Genomic DNA, 21,199 nt, shown 5'->3' on the forward strand with positions numbered 1-21,199 from the left:
TACTTAAAAAGTTTAGTGATTAACAGATATGAATCTCTTCTTCATCCTCAGATGCCTTAATATATTTTTCTTAATTAAAACTGTGGAAATGAAACAGTCAGAAGAGTAATCTCTAGAATGAATTTCTAGAAAAAGGAATTAGAACAAACTGGGAGACTGTGTAGGAAAGGGCCAGTTTGGGCCAGAACACAGTGACACTCAGGGTTCAGAGATGCTGGGCAGGAGGGTGCCAAACACCTAAACACCGAGAGGGGCTCTTTTCCTTTCGCCCCCAGGCCGCAGATCCCAAGAAGCCACAGGAAAGAAGTCCTCTGAATTCTGCAGTTTGCAACCTCTCTTCCCATGACCAGTTGTGTGTGTGTGTGTGTGTGTGTGTGTGTGTGTGTGTGTGTGTGTGCGCGCGCGCGCGATAATCCCTTCACTCAAAAGTTGGCTTTCTCAATCTTGGCACTACTGATATTTTAAGCTGGAAAATTCTTTGTTATGCACAGGGGCTGCCTGTGCCCTACAGGATGTATAGCAGTGCCTGAAGTCTCCAAGCATTGCAAAATCACCCCTTTCCCCCTTTAACCCCTCTAACAACCCGCCACAGTTCTAAGAAGCCCACCAGGCACCAAGCCCTGCCCAGGCACAAAGAGCTTCAGAGCTTCCAATCAGCCTTTTAAAACTCACTATTAACACCAGGCAGATGACCAAGAGTTAACAGACATTTGACAAAGCCTTCAGCAGGATAAACACCAAAAGGAAAAAAAAATCCAGAGTAAATAAAGACTTTGAACAAAACAAAAGAAAATTTAAAATAAAAGCAAAACCACATGCTGAGAATCCATCAACCAGGAGAACGGCTTCATGTTAAAAGCACAGAACAAACCTGAGTCAGACCATGTGGGTTCAAGGCCAGCTCCACCACATAACTACTTGTATAACTTTACCCAAAGGCATACCTTGTTCCTCTAATCTTTACAACGGGGATAAAGATTAGTGCACATCTCTTAGGGTTGCTGGAAGAACAAGGTATTTAGAACTTTTAAAAGCACATGGCACATAGTAAGGAATCAATAAATAAGGGATCTTCTCATTTGGTTTGTTTTAATTATTCTTAAAAACATTTGATATTGTATCCATGGAATAAGACTAGGATGCTATGAAAAAGGAACAGACACACTCCAGCCTCCCTTCCCCCACCAAAAATTATTGACTTAAAATTATATCAAGTGATTTAAAAAGTAAATAAAGCTGAAAAGTAAAAGTTGAGAATACCTCTCAGAAAGCAGTCAAAAGAAAAACAAAAGGACTACTAAAACCAGAAAGATCAATATGCACTTAAAGAATTTCTAGAAAGAGGCCAGGGAAGAAAATTACTGAAGAAATAAGAACAGAAGAACACAAGTCTCCAAACTAAAAATGCCCAGTGGATCCAACCACCACAATGGCTTAGAGACAACTCCCAGCACTGACACTTCTTGTGAAATTTCTGCTTCAGCCCAGGCTTACCAGATTACTTTTCTTAAACAACCTTTATATGTCATTGAACTAGCTGAGTAGACACTTCTTAAATGAACCATCCCCAGAATGTGAGCAAACACACCCACTCCCATTATATACTCTAAGTACCCCACCCACTCCCATTACATGCTCTAAGTACCAAAAACCTGACTGTATCTCAGTTTACACATATTTAAGTATTATTTGAGTTTTGATTTCAAGAGTCACGTGGCTGAGGACCACCATGCCTATTTTTTGCTATTGTATCCCCATCAGCTAATACAATAAGCATTTAAGTACTTTCATAAAATCACTGGTTCCTTGGAAATATAATACATGATCAATCGTAAATACCCCTACCACAAAGTTCTAAGGCTCTTTACACGACATAAGGAAATCTCACAAGTTTTTCATAGAGCTTTGGCCTGCGTTTGCTTCTTTTTATTTTTAATCCATCAGTGCCATAACTGACAAGTTGCTTGAAGGAAGTCTCAGGTTTCCTAAAGGAAGGAGCACCATCTAGTGGAAGGATAGAAGATTTAAAAAAAAAAATGCTTGAGGCAATTCTCTAAAATGACTAAGCACACAATAGTGACCTATAAAATATTTATTCAAACTAGAAACCGAAGATGTGTTTCAAGTTTTAAGTAATGACAATCAATTATCTTCTCTATAATTTATAACACACCAATTTAAATAAAATTTATAAATAAAATGTATTGTCGAGTGGTCAGTGAAGACCATCTAACTGAACTTTTAACTGAAGTAAACACAGAAATGACAAGGAGAAAAAAGCAATTAGGGCTGCAATATGCCAAAAGTGTAAAAGACACTGAAGTTACACTAATTGCATCTGAAATACGCTGTTCAATATATTAAAGGAGACTTTTTTAATTAGGAAAGTATGTTATACTTTGATATTGAAAGCCTTTGCTTGGTAAGTCAAAATAACCTCATGAAATTTAATAAGAAAACAAGGGAATATGAAAGTAATATAGACATTCTGGTCTTCCATTTTATATTGGTTCCGAGAGAGAACATGAAATTAGACAAGGTACGACCCAAGATGGCACACTCCACTGCCATTATACTGTGTCAGAAAAATCACATCAAATGGTGAGACCTTCGCTACCAGCCCTTCTCAGGCCCGGCACAGCAGTGAGGAGGGAAGTACATGTCTATCAGGAAAGAACGAATAAAATCTACAGTTCGGACTAGAAAATAAGGATTAGCTGCTTACAGTGCAACTCTCAGATCAATAGCAACCACTTGATATGGAATGTTAATAATGGCATTTATTTTAACTTCTCCACGGCTAAGCTCTGCGGTCAGAAAAAACAGAATTAAAATAGAACATAAACAGTGGTCATCAACAACTCCCAAAGGTTCGTGGCATGTGAGAATGCAGCTTTATTTCCTCACTCTACTCTGTGGCCACCGCATGTCCTCTGGGAACTCTCTCCGCCTTCCTGCATTTCCGGACCCTGGAGAGAGAGCTTCTACTGTTTGGAACATCACCAGTCACCGAGGGAGAGTGGATGGGTAGAGAGATGAAGCAAACTGTGCACTAGATCTTAAAGGCTTCTGCTCTGCAGACATGCTTCACTTCTCCACACATTTTATTGACTACACAAGTCACATGGCCATGAGTAACATAACCATACATGTGTCTGTGAACAGCATTATCACAGAATATATGGCAGGATGGATGGCAGGGTGGACGGTAACAACAATACACAAAATACTTTTTTGATGCAAAGGGAATCATTTGACAGTAATTAATTTTGTATTACACACACAAAAGCCTATGTCGTCACTTCTAGGTATTTTATAATACATTTCCATTAATGTCTTGATTCATAGAATTATACTAATGCATTTTTAAATACCATTTTGAGACTTCTAAAAGTGGTTATTTGAAAACGTTAAAGATTTTCCAAATATTTTATGTGAAATAGAATTATAAAATCAATCGAATTCAATTTGTTTCCTTTGATGGTACATTATTTACAAATCATGACCACCAGAGAATACCCCTAGCTCCTACTCCCCTTACTGACACGTAGCAATATTAACAATAGCTTTCTTTTTTTAAACAGGTGGATAAAAAGATTTTACTTTATTGTCATCTATCTGTAACAAAACGTGACTTATGCAACAAATGGAGTTGGCCGAACATGATTTTTTTTAAAAACAGCATTATCAATTATTCACGAAAAACCGTAACACCGCAATAAATAAACCCAATTTGATGGGAGCGCCTATTCCTATGCCCACAGCAGGCACTCAAGCAACCGTGAAATGAATGGAAAACAAACTGGGCAGGACAGAGCCTGGAGGCAAAGTGCTGCCATCTCCTTTAATAGCGGTTTTTCTCGAACACTTGCTACGATTCTAGGCAATGTGGAACATACGGGGATAAACTGCACACAGATCTCCCGTCCAAAAGAACGGGACTAAATGGACAACTATATCCATCATTACAGTAGGTGCCAAAATTACATTATGTGTACATGCTTACAAATAAATGGGAGTATTAGATCAGAGCAAACAGTCCCGGAGGACCTCTCTAGAGCCAGCGTATAAAAAAATAAACCAGACCTCAGACTTGGCTGGGGACTATATACACCTCAGACCCTAATACATGCTCTCCGTAAGACCTGCTGAGCTAAGGTTTTGTATTGGACAGTGGGTCTGTCAAGATGGTTCTGTCTTCCGCATTTAAGACAAAGAGACTGTGTATATGCATGCTTTAAGACAATAAATTAAGAGAGTAGCCTGAGCACAGACCAGAAGATAATTACAATGCATATAAACAAAGATCCAGTATCAGAATACATAAAGTAATCTGAACAAATCAACCAGAAAAAGACAAATAACCAAAGAAAACTAATAGGCAGAGGATATAAGAAGCATAAAAAGGAAAATGGGGCAGCCCATAAACATATGCTGACCCTCTAATATTCAAATAAATATAAACCAAAAGGAGAGAGCAGTTCAAATTTTGTATTAAGTTTATTTATTTTGAGAGAGAAAGAACACACACAAATACGGAAGGGGCAGCAAGAGGGAGAGAGAGAATCCCAAGCAGGCTCTGTACCATCAGCGCACAGCCCGACGTGGGGCTCGAACCCATGAACTGCGAGATCATGACCCAAGCCAAAATCAAGAGTCGTGTGTTGAACCAACTAAGCCACCCAGGTGCCCCAAGGAGAGAGCATTTCAAATTGATCCTGTTGACAAAAATCAAAATCTAACAATTCTAAGTACTGACATGGGTGTGAAGTGACTGGAACTCTCCTCCTACTGGTGGGAGTGTGATATGGTACAGTCTTAGAAGAGCAGACGTGTGCATCTCTGTGGCCCAGCAACCCCATTCTCTGGTGTAATATCTATAGAAACGGCCCCATATGTGCACAAGGGGGGTCTACACAAAGGCTGTTTCCTGCTTCATTTGTAACACTGACATGGAGGTAAAGGTGGTTTCCAGATGAAGGAATCTCGTACCCATAGGACACCTTTCAATGTAAATATCCATCAACAAGTGAATAAGTAATTTGTGATCTAGTCTTATAACACCATACCAACAATGGAAATGAATGGATCAAAACTCTGTGCATCACCCTAAATATATCTCAACATATATAACCAAATCTTTAGTAAAAAGTGAGCTGCAGACAAATGTGTTAAGGATGAATCAAATGATAAAAAGTCATAAAACATACAAAGTAATACCACCTTTTTTTTCAGGGATTCAGACTCAAGACGGAAGTGACCTCTGGCCAGTGAGGGGAAAGGAATGTGAATGAGACGGGACACTCAGGCTTCAAATGAATCTAATATTCTTTCTCCAGTTGTGTGGTGACTGTCTAGGTGTTCAACATTTGTTATCTGCCGTTGTACTGCCCAAACCATTCCATAACATCTTCTAAGTGAAGGAAACATTAGGAAGCACTTTCAGCCAACTCAAGGAGGTTTTCACGAATTTCAAATCGCAGGCTGTTAATGTTCATTACAATTTTACAGAGTGAGAGCAAGGAAATAAAAAAACCAAACACGGAAGCTTATTAAGGCCAGAAAGTATCATCGTGAAAAAAAAAGAAGAAAAAACAACCAGAAATGTAGCCAAAGGGATACTGAAAAGAATAGCGCGACCCTTGATTTCAGCTCAGGTCACAATCTCATGGTTCATGAGATCAATCATGGTTCCACTGACCATTAAGATCATGGTTCGTGGGGCTCTACACTGACAGCGCGGAGCCTGCTTAAGATTCTCTCTTTCTCTCTCTTCTCTGCCCCTCCCCTGCTTGTGCTCTCTCAAAATAAATAAATAAACTTAAAAAAAAAAAAAAAACGAATAAAGTGGGAGATGCATGTCTCTGTGGCCCAGCAAACCCACTGTTAAGTATACTAGCTATAGAAGCTGGATATTTCCCCACTAGAATTCCTAGTCTCTGGAACTGGAGAATCACAGGAATCACCTCCACAAGGAAAGGGAGAAAGTTACCGCCTTTCTGATTCCACCCAATTCTAGTGCATGAACAGTTCTCAAGTGTTTCGAGGTAGGAAACACCCCACATGCATTTTTACAAAGTGAACAGACTCCTTGTAATTAAACGATGATAAATGCAAATTGAAGAGGTCTGTTCTGAAATTTAGTGTATTTGAACAATCGTTTAAATCTCACGATTTAACTCTCAGAAGACACCGATCCATTACACCGAACACAGACTACAGTAGGACACAGAACACGGGACACAGTAGGACACAGCCCCGTGGAGCATTCACAAACCTGGCTTCTATTCACTCATCCCCAGTCCCACGCAAATCTCAAAGAAGGGTTACATATGGCCTCTGTTTTGAGAGTATGAATTACAAAGGCAACAATTCACCCAGGGTCTCAGGAATTCCTATCTTCGGCAGACTTTACATGTTTCTGTGCCTGAAAAAATGTAAACTATAACGTAAGAAATAACTTTGTCTGGCTCCTCCAACAGAGCTGGCTGAACAATTACCTTTGATTGGCCAAGGAGCTTTACCAGCTGCTGATACCCAGTTCTCTACTTTGTCAGACCAGGTGGCCATGGATCATTCGCAATGTCTGGCTGTCTTTTCCTTTTCCTCCCACCCAAGGCAAACAGTATTGCAGAGTCAAGTAACATAACCTCCCCAACGGGTTTACTCTCTAAACCTAACACCACCTCTCCCCTCTCAAACAGCACAATTTGTTTCTAACGAGCCCTGTACCCACAAATATCTTATAAAATAGGTTTTCAGCCTTGAATCTGATTTACTACTATGAAAATATCACCTTTCCCCCGCCCAGTATGATGCTTTTCATTGCTTCTAGATTAAAAGAAAAGAGGAATCCAAAGTGCCTGCACAGAAAATCAGTTTATAAAACCACTGCTCAAAACGTGATCCCTCTTTTTTTTTTTGTAGCTTGACTGGATCAATTATCTGGGAAATAACTCCTTTCCAAGCAAGTCTCATGGTGCTAGTTATTAAGAAAATTGGAATTATTGAAAGATTAAGATCACACATCACCTTCAAATTGGCTTTTCATTTTCTAAAGTTTCCAGGTTGGAGATATAAAATTTTCTAAGTATACTCTTGTTCAGAGGTTGCCTTCTGAGCATCTATTCAAGACTTATTTTTAGACCCAGACTAAGCAGACTTTTACTTTTAAAACTCTACCTAAATTCACAAATATTAAAAAATTTACAGATTCACATTGATATGGAGATTTAAAATAAACGCCCACTAATTTATCCACCATCTCTTGCGTCCACTGGTCAATACTCTGCCCAAGATTTATCATATGTTTCATTAAAAACAAAATTGCAGGGGCGCCTGGGTGGCGCAGTCGGTTAAGCGTCCGACTTCAGCCAGGTCACGATCTCGCGGTCCGTGAGTTCGAGCCCCGCGTCGGGCTCTGGGCTGACGGCTCAGAGCCTGGAGCCTGTTTCCGATTCTGTGTCTCCCTCTCTCTCTGCCCCTCCCCCGTTCATGCTCTGTCTCTCTCTGTCTCAAAAAATAAATAAACGTTGAAAAAAAATAAAAACAAAAACAAAAACAAAAAACAAAAAAACAAAATTACAGGACATCTCTTTAAGAAGAGAAGCTATTTCCAATTCAAGTATAATTTGGTAGGGAGCTGGTGTTCCAAATACACAGAGAACTCGTTACAAATCAGTAATAAAATAACAACCAAATTAAAAGGTGGACAAAGAAAGGCTTTTGGTTTCAGTTCAGCTAATTAAGCCGAATGAAAGTCACACAGCAAACTGCCACTGGGAAATCAGCAAGAACAGGGGAATTGAGAGATTTGTGGCCAAGATCAGCTTAGCAGAGGCAAAAGCTGCTGGAGCCAGAAACTTGTAGGAAAACTTAAATGGTAGTTCATATGCATTGATGGTGGCCGAATGTGGACTAGTTTGAGAGTTAAAAACTCCTGAGACCCAGTTGTCAAGGAGGCCTCTGCACTTTCCTCCCACCACGTTCTCATGGTGAAGACAGGAGGAAAATCCTGTCTAGTATTTCAAATAGGAGAATGGAGAAATAACCGTTTCTTTTTAGTTTGTTTATTTTTGAGAAAGAGAAGGAGAATAATTGGGGAGGGGCAGAGAGAGAGGGGGGAGATACAGAATCCATACATAGCAGGATCCAGGCTTCAAGCTGTCAGCACAGAGCCCGATGCAGGGCTCAAACCCACAAACAGGGAGATAGTGACGCTTAACCAACTGAGCGACCCAGGCGCCCCAAGAAATAACCATTTTGAAATGCATAGGCCAAGAGCCTTCTCCATAGCAGAGGCCTGCCAATTAAGACAGGTTGCTTTACTAGAGCCCTATCTGACCTGGGGAAAAAAACAATGAGGTCAACCCCAGCCCCTACTAGCCTTCTTGTCCCAACTAAGGAAAGAAAGAAAGAAGAAAACAAGAGGCTAGGAAATGCTCCTGAAGGTCACCAGAGCCCAGGGACTCAGGTCCACTAAATAACTGACGTTTAATCATGAGATCACAGAACAACTCACCACCAACAGGGCTCCAGTGAAACAACAATAGATTGTAACTGAGAGCTGCACAGCACAGACTCCCGGAGAGCTCCTAAGGAAAGCCAGAGAAGGGAGCAGGGGAAGGAAGAGACACACAGGTTTCTGAAGTCTCTGACACTGACAGCTAGAGCAAACTTTAAACACAGTCCAGCTCCTAACCAGATTAACATAAAAACTCACACTAAAACCCTAACTCCGTCAGCTTCTATTACCCAATACGTTATGTCCAGCTTTGAACAAAAAAAATTTTTAAGACATTATAAAAGACAAACACAGTCTGAAGAGATAAAGCAACCATCAGAACCAAACTCAGGACACAGATTCATGGAACTAATAAATAGGGAGATTAAATTAAGTCTGATTAACATGTTAATGGCTCTAGTGGAAAAAGTGGACAGCATGCAAAATCAATGTATAATGTAAGCAGAGGGATGGAAATTCTAAGAGAAAATTAAAGTGGGATGCTAGAAATCAAGAACACTGCACCAGAAATGAAGAATGCCTTTGATGTGTTCATCAGTGGATTGGACACGGGCAAGGAAAAAATCAGTAAGATTGACAATATGTTAATGGAAATTCCCAAAACTAAAATGCAAAAAGGAACGAAATACCCAAGAGCTGTGGACAACACAAAAGGTATAACAAATACATAATGGAAACACCAGAAGGAGAACAAAGAGAGAAAGGAGAAGAAACATTCAAAGTAATGATGGCTGAAAATTTTCCAAAATTAATGATAAAAATTATAAACCACAGATAAACCACAGATCCAGGAAGCTCAGAGAACACCAAATAGACTACATGCCAAAAAAAAAAAATCTACACCTTGCATTAATACTGAAACAGCAAAAACCAAAGATGAAGAGACTGAAAAAAGCCCAAGTGGGGGGAGGTGGGGAAACACCTTACTTACAGAGGACAAGGATAAGAATTACATCGGACAACTCATCATAAAGCATGCAAGCAAGATGGAAGGGGTGTGGGGGAATAAAGTGTTAAAAGAAAAACTCACCACCTAGAATTCTGTATCTGGTGAAACTGTACTTCAAACATGAAGGAAAAATAAAAACAAAACACTGAAATAAGCAAACAGAAGTTCAAGGAATCTGGTGCCCAGTAGACCTATCTTGCAACAAGTAGTAAAAGAAGCTATTCAGAGAGGAGGAGAATGATAGAGGTAGGGCACTGAGAGAAGGAATAATAAACATAAAAAAAATGTTTTTTTCTTAATTGATCAGATAACTTCAAAATAGCAATGTGCTGAGTTATTTAAAAATATGAGTAAATGGGGCGCCTGGGTGGCGCAGTCGGTTAAGCGTCTGACTTCAGCCAGGTCACGATGTCGCGGTCCGTGAGTTTGAGCCCCACGTCAGGCTCTGGGCTGACGGCTCAGAGCCTGGAGCCTGTTTCCGATTCTGTGTCTCCCTCTCTCTCTGCCCCTCCCCCGTTCATGCTCTCTCTCTGTCCCAAAAATAAATAAACATTGAAAAAAAAAATATGAGTAAATGAATGGATTAAAGCAATGTTATAAAGGATGGAAAATAGGAATGGGGAGTAGTTTCTTACAAGAAAGAAATTTTACTACCTGTGAAATTGAAAGTGAACCTAGATTAGTGGTAAATGAATGTAGCAAACTCTAGGGCAAGCACTAAAAAAAACCTTTGTAAAAAAGTATAATGGAGGGGGTGCCTGGGTGGTTCAGTTGGTTGAGCATCTGACTCTTGATTTCATGTCATGATCCCAGGGTTGTGGTATCGAGCCCCATGTCAGCCTGCTTAAGATTCTCTCTTTCTCTCCCTCTCTCTCTCAAAACAATAAAAATAATAAAAGTATAATGGATATGCTAAGAAAGAATAAATTGAATCATATAAAAAGTCCAACTAGAAGCAGAGAGAGAAAAGTAAGAGAGGGTGATAAAAATATAAAAAGAACAAGTGTAATGAGTAGAAATCAGTTGCAAAGATGGTGAATATTAACCCAACTACATCAACAATGACTCTAAATGTGGATGGTCTAAATATGTCAATTAAAACAAGAGACTGAGAGAGTAGATAAAAAGATCCAACTATATGCTGTCTACAAGAAACCCATTTTAAATATAAAGACACAGGTAGATTAAAAGTAAAGAAATGGATAAAGATAAACCATACGTATCTTAACCAAAAGAAAGCTGAAGAACCTATACCAATTTCAGACAAAGCAGATGGCAGAACACGGAAAACTGTCAGGGATAAAAGAGGGTATTATATAATGATAAAAGGGGTCAGTTCTCTGAGAACACGTAACAATTCTTAATGTGTATGTACCTAATAAGAAGAGCGTCACAATACATGAGGCAAAAACGGGACACCTGGGTGGCTCAGTCAGTTAAGCATCCGACTCTTGATTTCAGCTCATGTCATGATCTCACAGTTCGTGGGTTCCAGCCCAACATGGGGCTCTATGCTGACAGCATGAAGCCTGCTTGGGATTCTCTCTCTGCCCCAGCCCTGCCTGCACACACCTGCTTGCTCTCTCTCTCAAAATAGTTAAACTTTAAAAAAGAGAGAGAGAAAGAACTAAAATCAATAATGTAAGCTTCTACCTTAGGAAACTAGAGCAAGAATTGCGAGGAGAAGGAAAGAATAAAATAGCAGAAATCAATGGAATTGAAACGGGGAAACAATAGAAAAAAAAAACAACACCACAACCAAAAGCTGGTTCTTTGTAAAGATTAATAACACTGATAAACCTACAAGCAGGCTAGTCAAGAAAAAATGAAATTAGACACAAATTACTATTATCAGAAATGAAAGAGGAGTCATCAGTATGGATCCTATGGACATTAAAAAGATAATAAAAGATAATGAACAATCCTATGCTCTCAAATTTGATAACTTACATGATATGCACCAATTCCTTAAAAGACACAAGTGACAAAAACTCTCACACAAGGAGAAATAGGTGATCTAAATAGGCCTATTTCTAATATAGAACTTAAATTAACAATTAGTAACCTTCCAAAACAGCAAGCTCTGAGCCCAGATGGTTTCACTGGTAAATTTAAGAAAAAAAATTATACCAATCCTCACACTCCTCCAGAAAAAAAACAGAATCAGAAGGTGCATTTCCTAACTCATTCTATGGGGCCAGCATTACCCTATTACCAAAACTAGAGAAAAACATTACAAGAAAGGAAAACTACAGACTGTATCTCTTACGAACAGAGATGCAAAAATCCTCAATAAAACATCACCAAATCAAGTCCAACAATGTAGAATATGAATTATATACCAAAACTAAGTGGGTTTTTTTTCCAGAAATGTCATATTCAGAAGTATTAATCACATCGCATCAAGAGGATAAAAAAAAAAAATACACACGATCATATCAATAGATGGAAAAAAAAATGCAACACCTATTCATGATAAAAACAATCAGCAAACTGGGAATAGAAAAGCCTTCCTCAATTTGATAAAGAACATGTAGCAAATACCTAGAGGTAACATCATACTTAATGGTGAAAAACTAGACTCCTTCCACCTAAGATCAGTAACAAGGGAAATAGGTCACCTCTCACCATTCATATTCAATACTTAGCTAGAAATCCTAGCTAATGCTCTAAGACAGGAGAAGGAAATAAAAGGCATACAGATTGGGAAAGAAGAAGGAAAACTGCCTTTGTTCACAAGTAGCATGATTATCTATGTAGGAAATCCCAAAGAATCCAATAAAAAAACTCTGGGAACCGGTAAGTGATTATAGCAAGGATTCAAGATGCTAACTTAACGTACAAAAATCAGTTATATTTCTATGTACCTGTGTTCTGTGAAAGAGAGTTATATGCAAAACAATCTCCACAGGCCAAAGATGCTATAAGACCAAAAAGGCTGACAAGCCCAGCTTGATGAGAGATGGGTTTATTAAGAGGACTTATGGGCAGAAGCGTGTCTTGGCTGTAACATGAGTAGGTCTCCACAACCACACCTCCACTAAGAAACTGGGAAGTGCTGGGGGACCACCCGGGAGAAAATGTTTGAGAATCATTATCATATCTCCGGAGCAGATGAAGGACATTATGACACTATGCACCAAGGGTGTACTTAAGGGTGTGACTAGGCAAAAAGAAAGAATATGGGAGGGAGCTGTGTTCCAGAAGGCTTCAGATCACAGACAGCTGTCAAGACAGATCTGTCCAAGACAGCCTTGAACTGGTTTACACAACTATCAATGAACAACTGGAATTTGGGAATTAAAACCGAAATATCATTTACATTAGCCCCCAAAACAAAAACTTAGGTATAATCTAACAAAATATGGACAGAATCTAAATAAGTACAAAAACTCTGATGAAAGAAATCAAAGATGATCTCAACAAACAGAAATTCCATGTTTACAGACAAGAATCCACAATAGTTTTACGATGTCAATTCTTCTCGACTTGATTTACATATTCAACACAATCCTAGCAAGTTATTTTGCACATATGGCAAACTGATTCTCAGGTTTATATGAATAGGCAAAAGACCCAGAAGAGCTGACATAATACTGAGAAGAACAAAGTCGGAAGACTCACACCAACCAACTTCAAGACTCACTACACAGCTACAGGAATGAAGACAGAGTCATACTGGTGAAAGAATAGATAAGTAGATCAACAGAACATAACAGAGCCTAAAATAAAACCCACACAATTACAATCAACTGGTCTTTGACAGAGGAGCAAAGACAATTCAGGAAAGAAAGGCCAGTCTTTTCAAACACTGATGCTGAAAACAACTGGATATTCACAAGCAAAAATCTGAAGCTAGACACAAAAGTTACACCTTTCACAGAAATTAACTCAAGGTAGATCACAGAACTAAATGTAAATACAAAACTGTAAAACTCCTACAAGATAACAGAGGAGAAAATCTAGCTGACCGTGAGCATGGCAATGAGTTTTTAGATGCAACTCCAAAAGCCCAATTTATAAAAGAAAAATTGTTAAACTGGCATTATTAAAAGTAAAAACTTCTGCTCTGTGAAAGACACCATTAAGAGAATGAAAAGACAAGCCACAGATTGGAAAAAAAAAATATTTGCAAAACACATATCTGATAAAAGACTCATATCCAAAAAAGCCAAAAAAAAAAAAAACCCCAAAAACCCAAAAAACACACAAACTGATAAAACTCCAGGGAAAAACACAGCTCAGTTAAAAAATGGGCAAAACATCTGAAGAGACACTTCTGTAAACCTAAGACTGTTCTAAAAAGTAAAGTCTATTTTTTCAAAGGAATCCAATGAGCAAAAAATGGGCAAAGAATCCAGAAACAGACATTTCTGCAAAGAAGATACACAAATAGCCAATAAACACATGAAAAGATGTTTAACATCGTCATTCACCAGGGAAACGCAAACCACAACAAGGAGGTATCACGTCACACCTTCTAGGAAAGTTAGAAGAAAAAAGTCAGGTAAAAACAAGCGTTGACGAGGACACAGAAATCAGAAGCCTCACACACTCCTGGTGGGAATGAAATGGTGGGGCCACCTTGGGAAACACTGTGGCAGTTCTTCACAATATTAAACGCAGAACTGCCATTTAACCCAGCAATTCCACTCCTAAGTAGGTACCCCCCAGAAATGAAACCATGTCCACAAAAAAAAGTGTATATGCACATTCTTTTTTAAAAAATGTTTAACGTTTATTTTTGAGAGAGACATAGCATGAGCAGGGGAGAGGCAGAGAGACAGAGATGGAGAGGCAGAGAGACAGAGATGGAGAGGCAGAATCCAAAGCAGCCTCCAGGCTCACAGAGCCCGACGCGGGGCTTGAACTCATGAACCGTGAGATCGTGACCTGAGCCGAGGTTGGACGCTTAACGGACTGAGCTACCGAGGTGCCCCCGTATATGTATATTCTTAGCAGGATTATTCATGATAGGCAGTAGGTGGAAACAAGCCAAATGTCCAACACTGTATAAAAGGATAAACAAAACTAGTATAGTCATACCATGGAGTACTATTGGGCCATAAAAAGGTATGAAGTATTGTACATGTTATCATGTGGATTAAGCTAAGTAACAGAAGCCAATCACAAACAAATCCACATGTTCTACACTCCACTTACATGAATTATCCAGAATGGGTAAATATAGAGACAGAGAGTAGATTAGTGGTTGCTTAGGGCTGGGGTGGGGAAGGGTAGGAGGACACAGGGATTAGGGAATGTCAGCTACCTGAGATAGGGGGTTTGGGGAGGTGATGAAAATATTCTAAAACTGATTACGGTGATGGCTGAACAATTTTGTGAATACCCTTAAAACCATTGTGCATATACTTTAAATGGGTAAATTGTATGATATACTGTAAACTAGATCTCAAAAAAGCTGTATAAAAAGTGTTACCATCTAAATATCAATGACTCCCAAACAGTTGCCAGATTTCACAAATATAAATACAGCATGGTTCATACTTAGACTAAAAAAAAAAAGAAAAAAAAATACTGTTCATTTGGAGTTCAAATTAAGATGGAGGCCTTGGATTTCATGTGGCAACCCTACTCCCAAATCTATTATCTCCAACCTAGAACATCATTATCCTCAATTCAAGATCTAGGGGTCCAACTATACAGTAGCCAGTTCTCTTTGGTTATCCCCCAAATATCAAATGAACATAGAACTAAAATCACCTTTCTTCTGAGGAGAGATTCAAAATACGTTAAGAATTGGTAACTTAGGGCTGGTACAGATCTCCTGGAGCCCTCTCCTAACCCCTGATGGCCTGGCATAAACAAGCTGGTGGTTGGATTAGGGGTGTGGGGGTGTCCGGGGGCAGAGGTCAGCAGTTGTTTACCAAGGAAGGGGAAGAAGTTTCCGTATGTTAACAAAGGGCAGGCTTGCTGGTGAGGACAGGCTGAATATCAGCCTCCCTTTCTCCACACTAAAATCACCTCCCCTCTCTCACATCCCTTCCCATCTCCATAGCACACTAATTTACTTCTTTAAAAAAAAAAAAATGATAGCTTCATTCCCCTGATTTAAACCTCTCTATGCGCTGGGTCCTACTGCGTTGGGATAAAGTCAAAGTCATTCAAGAATGGGTCTTGGCTTACCTTCCTCGCCACACTGCATTGCTCCCCACACCTTTCCTTACTCCATGTACCAGCCCAGAGAACCTGTCAGTCTCCATCCTAAAGGCACAAGGCTCCATCTTGCCTGCAGGTGTTTGTGTAGATTATTCCTTCTGCCTAACCCTGCCAACCCCCCATAAATTCTTACTTGAGCAATGCCTAGTCAACATTCAAGTTTCACCTTAAAATATCAAATGCTCCATGAGCCTCTGGATCCAGTGTTGAGTTAGGCACCAAAAAAAGCTCTACACATAAAATGGGATGCCTGGGTGCCTCAGTTGGTTAAGCATCTGACTCTTGATTTTGGCTCAGGTCAAGATCTCACAGTTCCGTGAGTTCGAGCCCCACATCGGGTTCTTTGCTGACAGCGCAGAGCCTGCTTGGGGTTCTATCTCCCTGTCTTTCAGCCCCTCCCCTGCTTGCTCACTCTCTCTCACGTGACTTAACCACAGAACACTGTAACTGCCCGTCCCCTCGTCTATAACCCCTCTGGGAGACTGGAGACTGCAGGCTAGGAACTGTCCAACAGAAAATGGTAGCCCTATTGGCCCATACAGAGTGTGGCAAGAGTAAGAACTCAACAAAGACAGGATGATGAAAACATCAAAAGTTAAAATTATGTAACTAAATGCTGTAAGGGTGTGGTTGAGTGTTATACCATTACTCTTTAAGACCGAAATCACAGAAATACAGTAATTAAGCCACATTAAAAAACTTTCTTGGGGCGCCTCGGTGGATCGGTCGGTTGAGCATCTGACTTGATTTCAGCTCAGGTCATGATGTCATGGTTGTGAGATGGAACCCCGTGTTAGACTCTGCACTGACAGTGTGGAGACTGATTAAAATTCTCTCTCCCTCTCTCCCTCTGCCCCCTCCCTTGCTCTCGCTGTCACTCAAAAAACAAAAACAAAAAACTTTCTTAAAAATAATCAACCTGTGTTTTGTTGAAACAATTTGGAATCCCAAAAAAAGCTGCTACCTTTTTTTCTCCTGCTCGTACACGTATATGCAACTATTTAAAAGGGTAACGAAAACGTCCGCAACTATTTAACAAAAACTGTGATATTCTTTTCCTGGAAACCGAACACAATTGTGAAATACAAACAAAAATTTCTTGAGGAAACAGAAGTAACAACCTTGTTTAAAATAAACATTTAAGCAAGTCTTTATGCCGTATCTTGTTCTAAACTAAACTTAGGGACGCTTGGGTGGCTCAGTTGGTTGAGCACCGGACTCTGGATTTCAGCTCAGGTCATGAGCCCAGGGTTGTGGGATCGACCCCAGTGTTGGGCTCCAAGCTGAGTGTGGAGCCTGTTTGAGCGTCTCTCTCTCTTTCCCCTCTCCCCCTGCTTGTGCTCTCTTTCTAAAATAAAATAAAAAATAAACTTAAACCAGATTACAAAAACACATACATCACAAACAAGCAAAATAAAATGTAAAGAAATCTCAACAGAAAAAAACCACAGTGGTAGAAGATAAATTTAGAAATGAGATAGGGATACAAACTATATGCTGCATGGTTCTATTTGTACATGATGGGTCAAAAATGTGGCTCTCAGGGTGCAGGGGTGGCTCAGTCGGTTATGCGTCTGACTCTTGATTTCAGCTCGGGTCATGATCTCACGGTCGTGAGACTGAGCCCCATGCCAGACTCCGTGCTGATCGTGGAGCCTACCTGGGATTCTCTCGTACCCTCTGCCTCTCCTCGGCTCGCTCTCTCTCTCAAAACTGTGGCTCTCTGCTTACTGGTGGTCTACCACATTCACTGTGTCATGTGAACACTGCTATCCTTGTCGTAGAGCCACGGCTTCTCTAGGATATTTCCCACATCTTCTATCAGGACCGCCTTTCTTCAGACACTTCTAAAATCTCATGCTCACAGTCCTGATTATCCACCTCCTCAATTTAGGAGTTTTTCTTTTTAAAAAATAGCTGCGGCTAACACTCTCTAGGATCATAACACTTCCTTTTCGGTGACAAGCTCGTAACTACAGTATCCCTGCCAGAGCACCGCTCGTGACCCTAACTAAGGTGGCATGCCATACCTGTCACAGGCTGTTAACGCCAAACTGCCTCTTCTTAAGCATATTTCACGTTAGACCAGAAAGCTACGCGTATTTAAAACCGTGCGATGTTATAACAACCATCTTTTTTTTTTTTTGTAAGCATAAAATAGGGTGACCGCTATGAAAACTCTGTGCTGGAATAAAATCCAGTTTTGCCTGTACCTAGCTTTCAATCACGTCCCGGCAGCTACAACTTCAGGCAAAAGAGCCTAACATCAAAGCACATTTTGATTCACTCTGAAACACATCTTGTCCGATTCCTTTTGCTCTACCAAGATTTATGGACAAAAGCTGGAGGCTTCTATCCTCCAATAGAGGCACTTGGAATACAGTTAAGCAGACTGTTCCAGTGTTTAAAGTGTGATCCCATGAGCTTGCCTCCTGGAGGCATTTTAGACTTTACATACTTGAAAATAAAGAGAATGGGTCAGTCAAAGGACACACTCGAGGTGTGCATGTGACAGAAGCTGGGAAGGGGGGTAACCAGTTAGAAACAGAGAATGGACTGGGGGGGGGGGGACACTGTAAACCTCACTTTAAAAATACATTTTATAGTAATTACTGAAAGACATTTGCAATAGTACACATGTTACTTTGCTATTTAAATATTGGCCACGTCAACCTGGAATTAAATTCCATTCGCTGTTTTTAATAAAATCAGACATCAATAACTGTATGCTCCCTAACCACTTGTTATTCGCATTTACTTTGAAAAACCATCTAGGCCTGAAACTCAAAAGCTAGTGTAACTAAGATTTTTTTTAAGTTTATTTATTTATTTTGAGAGAGAGAGAGAGAGAGAGAGAGAGAGAGAGAGAGAGAGAGAGAGAGAAAGCAGGGGAGGGGCAAAGAAAGAGGGGGGGAGAGACAGAGAATCCCAAGCAGGCTCCACACTGTCAGCACAGAGTCTGATGTGGGGCTCAAACCCACAAACCATGAGATCATGACCTAAGTTGACATCAAGAGTTGGATGTTTAACGGACTGAGCCACCCAGGCGCCCCAATAACTAAGATTTTTTTTTTTAAAACATTAGTGTTCTTTTAATAGAAATCATACCCATCTCTGTCATTACTTTTTGGTCCTTTACATACTATGATATTAATTTTTTTAATACTTAATGCCTGCTTATGCTTGCCAAACCGATGTAACTATTCAGAGAACTAAGCGCTTCACTCTTTTATCTGAAACTCACAAACGGTCTTGTCAACAGATACCACAATTTCCATTTTAGATAGGTAAGGAAACTGAGATAGCAGCCACATCACAAATGCATGCATTGTTTTGGGCAGGTCTATTTAATGATTAAGGGGGTGATGAAGTCATTTGAAATCCGTCTTATTCCACCTAGATCAAATCAATTTGAACAAACCCATAGGTATCTAACTTCCAAACATTCCACACAGGAATATTTTCATGATTGCCTCTGGAAATCATAAACGTCATTCAATTATAATCTCAAGACCACTTCTGACACACCCCAACAGAGCAACTGAACTCCCCCAAATTTTTCAGAACACAAAGATAAAGATACCTTGGCGATTATATGAAAACTAAATGAACAAAGCACGCTAGTCTTTACATGTATTGCTAAGAAGATGCCACTTCTCAACATTTTCATTTCCTGAGAATTGCCACCTCTTGAGGCACGCGAATTTCAGCAGATTAGACAAAATGTATTAAGAATTATTCTATCCTGTGAAGCAACAGCACTTCAGAAGTGGTTCATTTTCCAACACTATGCATCAGTAAAAGCCTGCTATCACGACCAGCAACCATAACAAATTTAGCTGAATTCAGTGTCGGTCCAGCTGGAGCTAAGGCGTCAGAGGGGTCCATCTCCTACAGACTCAAGCGGGACTCACAATTTTTTTTTCAGCTTGAGTTAAATGAAAGAAAACGCAATTCATATTTCCAGAAGCAAAAGTGGCATATTTTCCAGTAAGCTTCTTGTTCTCATTTTACTATTTTAAGAGCTCTGATCACTCCCAGGGTTGCTGTGTGGCAAGATCTCATTTCTGGTGGCTGATCAATTTCCATGGCCTGATGCTTCACCAAAACCGTCTCCAGAAACTGTTTTTACTCGCATTTAGCATCGGGATATTTATACACAAAATACCATTTCAATGGCGTTGCACCAAAAAAGAAACAGCTTGCTCGAATTTCAGTTGACTTTGTTAAAGGAAATTATTTTAAATTAATGTGGCTACTGAACCACTGCCATCCTTAACCTCAGAAAATATATTCCTTCTAATTTTTGCTGTGAACACTTATTTATTCGAGTTAAACTCCAGCTCATGACTGTCGACCATAAAGAGTCTAAACCTTCCTGCTACTATTTCATATTCTTTTTCTAAACAGGGCAAGCACATGTTTGCTGCATTAGTATGCACAGCGAGATCACCACCATTAAGTGAAATCATCTATATATTTTTGGTGGGATCTTTAACAACTTCCACGCCCGTCAGGGAAATGGAACAAGGCTGTTTTGTTTTCAGACAGCAACAATTTGATCTCTGGTTTACTAGATGGCGCTCAACATATTTTCCCATATGTTTTTCCGCAAAGAGAATCTGACATCAGCATGGTTTACCTTTACCAGTGAATGCAGGCTTTTTTCACCAAACATGTCCCAGAGGAAGGTCAGGTCTTCCTGGCTATCCACATGTGGCTGCAGCTGGGTTGGCAAGGCAGCCAACAGCTCATACAGACCTATAAAACGAAAATAAAACACAAAGCGTAATCTTAGAGTGATCTCATTAATTTCGCTTTAAGGTGTGTGTAAATGACAGCTGGAACATGTCGTTTTTACTGGATCTGTATTCTGGGCCATCAAGCAAAACACTTCTCCAAAGAAGCCAACGAATCTTTTGGATTTTTAAATTCCACGCAAGTGTGTATCAACAGGCGAGTTTTTACCTTTGAATTGTCAACATTCTACAGCCATCCAAGTTTACATAACCCGGGACAGAAAATGTCTACAAACGTTCAAGAAAAAAAAAAAAAAAGAAGAAGAAGAAGAAGAAGAAAACGCATACATTCCTTTCCTTAATCGTTATTACATTTCCCTCAATGTTAGCCAAAGAGTGAAATGAGTCATGAATAGGAAAAACTTCCTTAGAAGAGCAGAAAATTGATAGAGTGGTCCATTAAAAAGGTTTTGTGGTTTCCAAATAGTTCCTAATAACATATAGCTTCAAAAACATTTGCATTATCTAACTTCCAAAATCAAGTTCTAAAAAGTGAGACGGATTAAACCACACTTGGTGTTGCTTTGATGTCGTTGCCTGTTTAAAACGACGACAAGCTACACAAAACTCAGTTGAAATCTGACTCTAATCTGAGCGTATGGGATACCCCCTGAAAGAGTTAAGGTCAAAGACGGAGGTCACTGGAGGCACTGCTCACTAGAAGCTTCCTTGGGGTAGACAGTAGCACAGTGTTCCACAGTAGCGTACTGCATAAACCATCCATCTCCTTCAGGGGCCGTCAGACGC

The 21,199-nt window shown here is 39.8% G+C and overlaps 1 protein-coding gene across 2 annotated transcripts in view; it reads right to left on the minus strand.

Annotated features, from left to right (window-relative positions):
• MPP7 (MAGUK p55 scaffold protein 7) overlaps positions 1–21,199 on the minus strand; it is a 218,128-nt gene that overhangs the window by 163,337 nt on the left and 33,592 nt on the right. The window contains exon 2 of one of the 2 annotated variants that reach the window (XM_047865088.1): positions 20,302–20,414. In XM_047865088.1, coding sequence (XP_047721044.1) covers positions 20,302–20,414 — 113 coding nt within the window. Of the gene's footprint in view, positions 1–20,295; positions 20,415–21,199 lie in introns of both variants that reach the window. The other variant, XM_047865087.1, reaches the window with a different exon arrangement.

This window comes from Prionailurus viverrinus, chromosome B4, assembly GCF_022837055.1.
Source record: "Prionailurus viverrinus isolate Anna chromosome B4, UM_Priviv_1.0, whole genome shotgun sequence".
Lineage (NCBI taxonomy): Eukaryota > Metazoa > Chordata > Mammalia > Carnivora > Felidae > Prionailurus > Prionailurus viverrinus.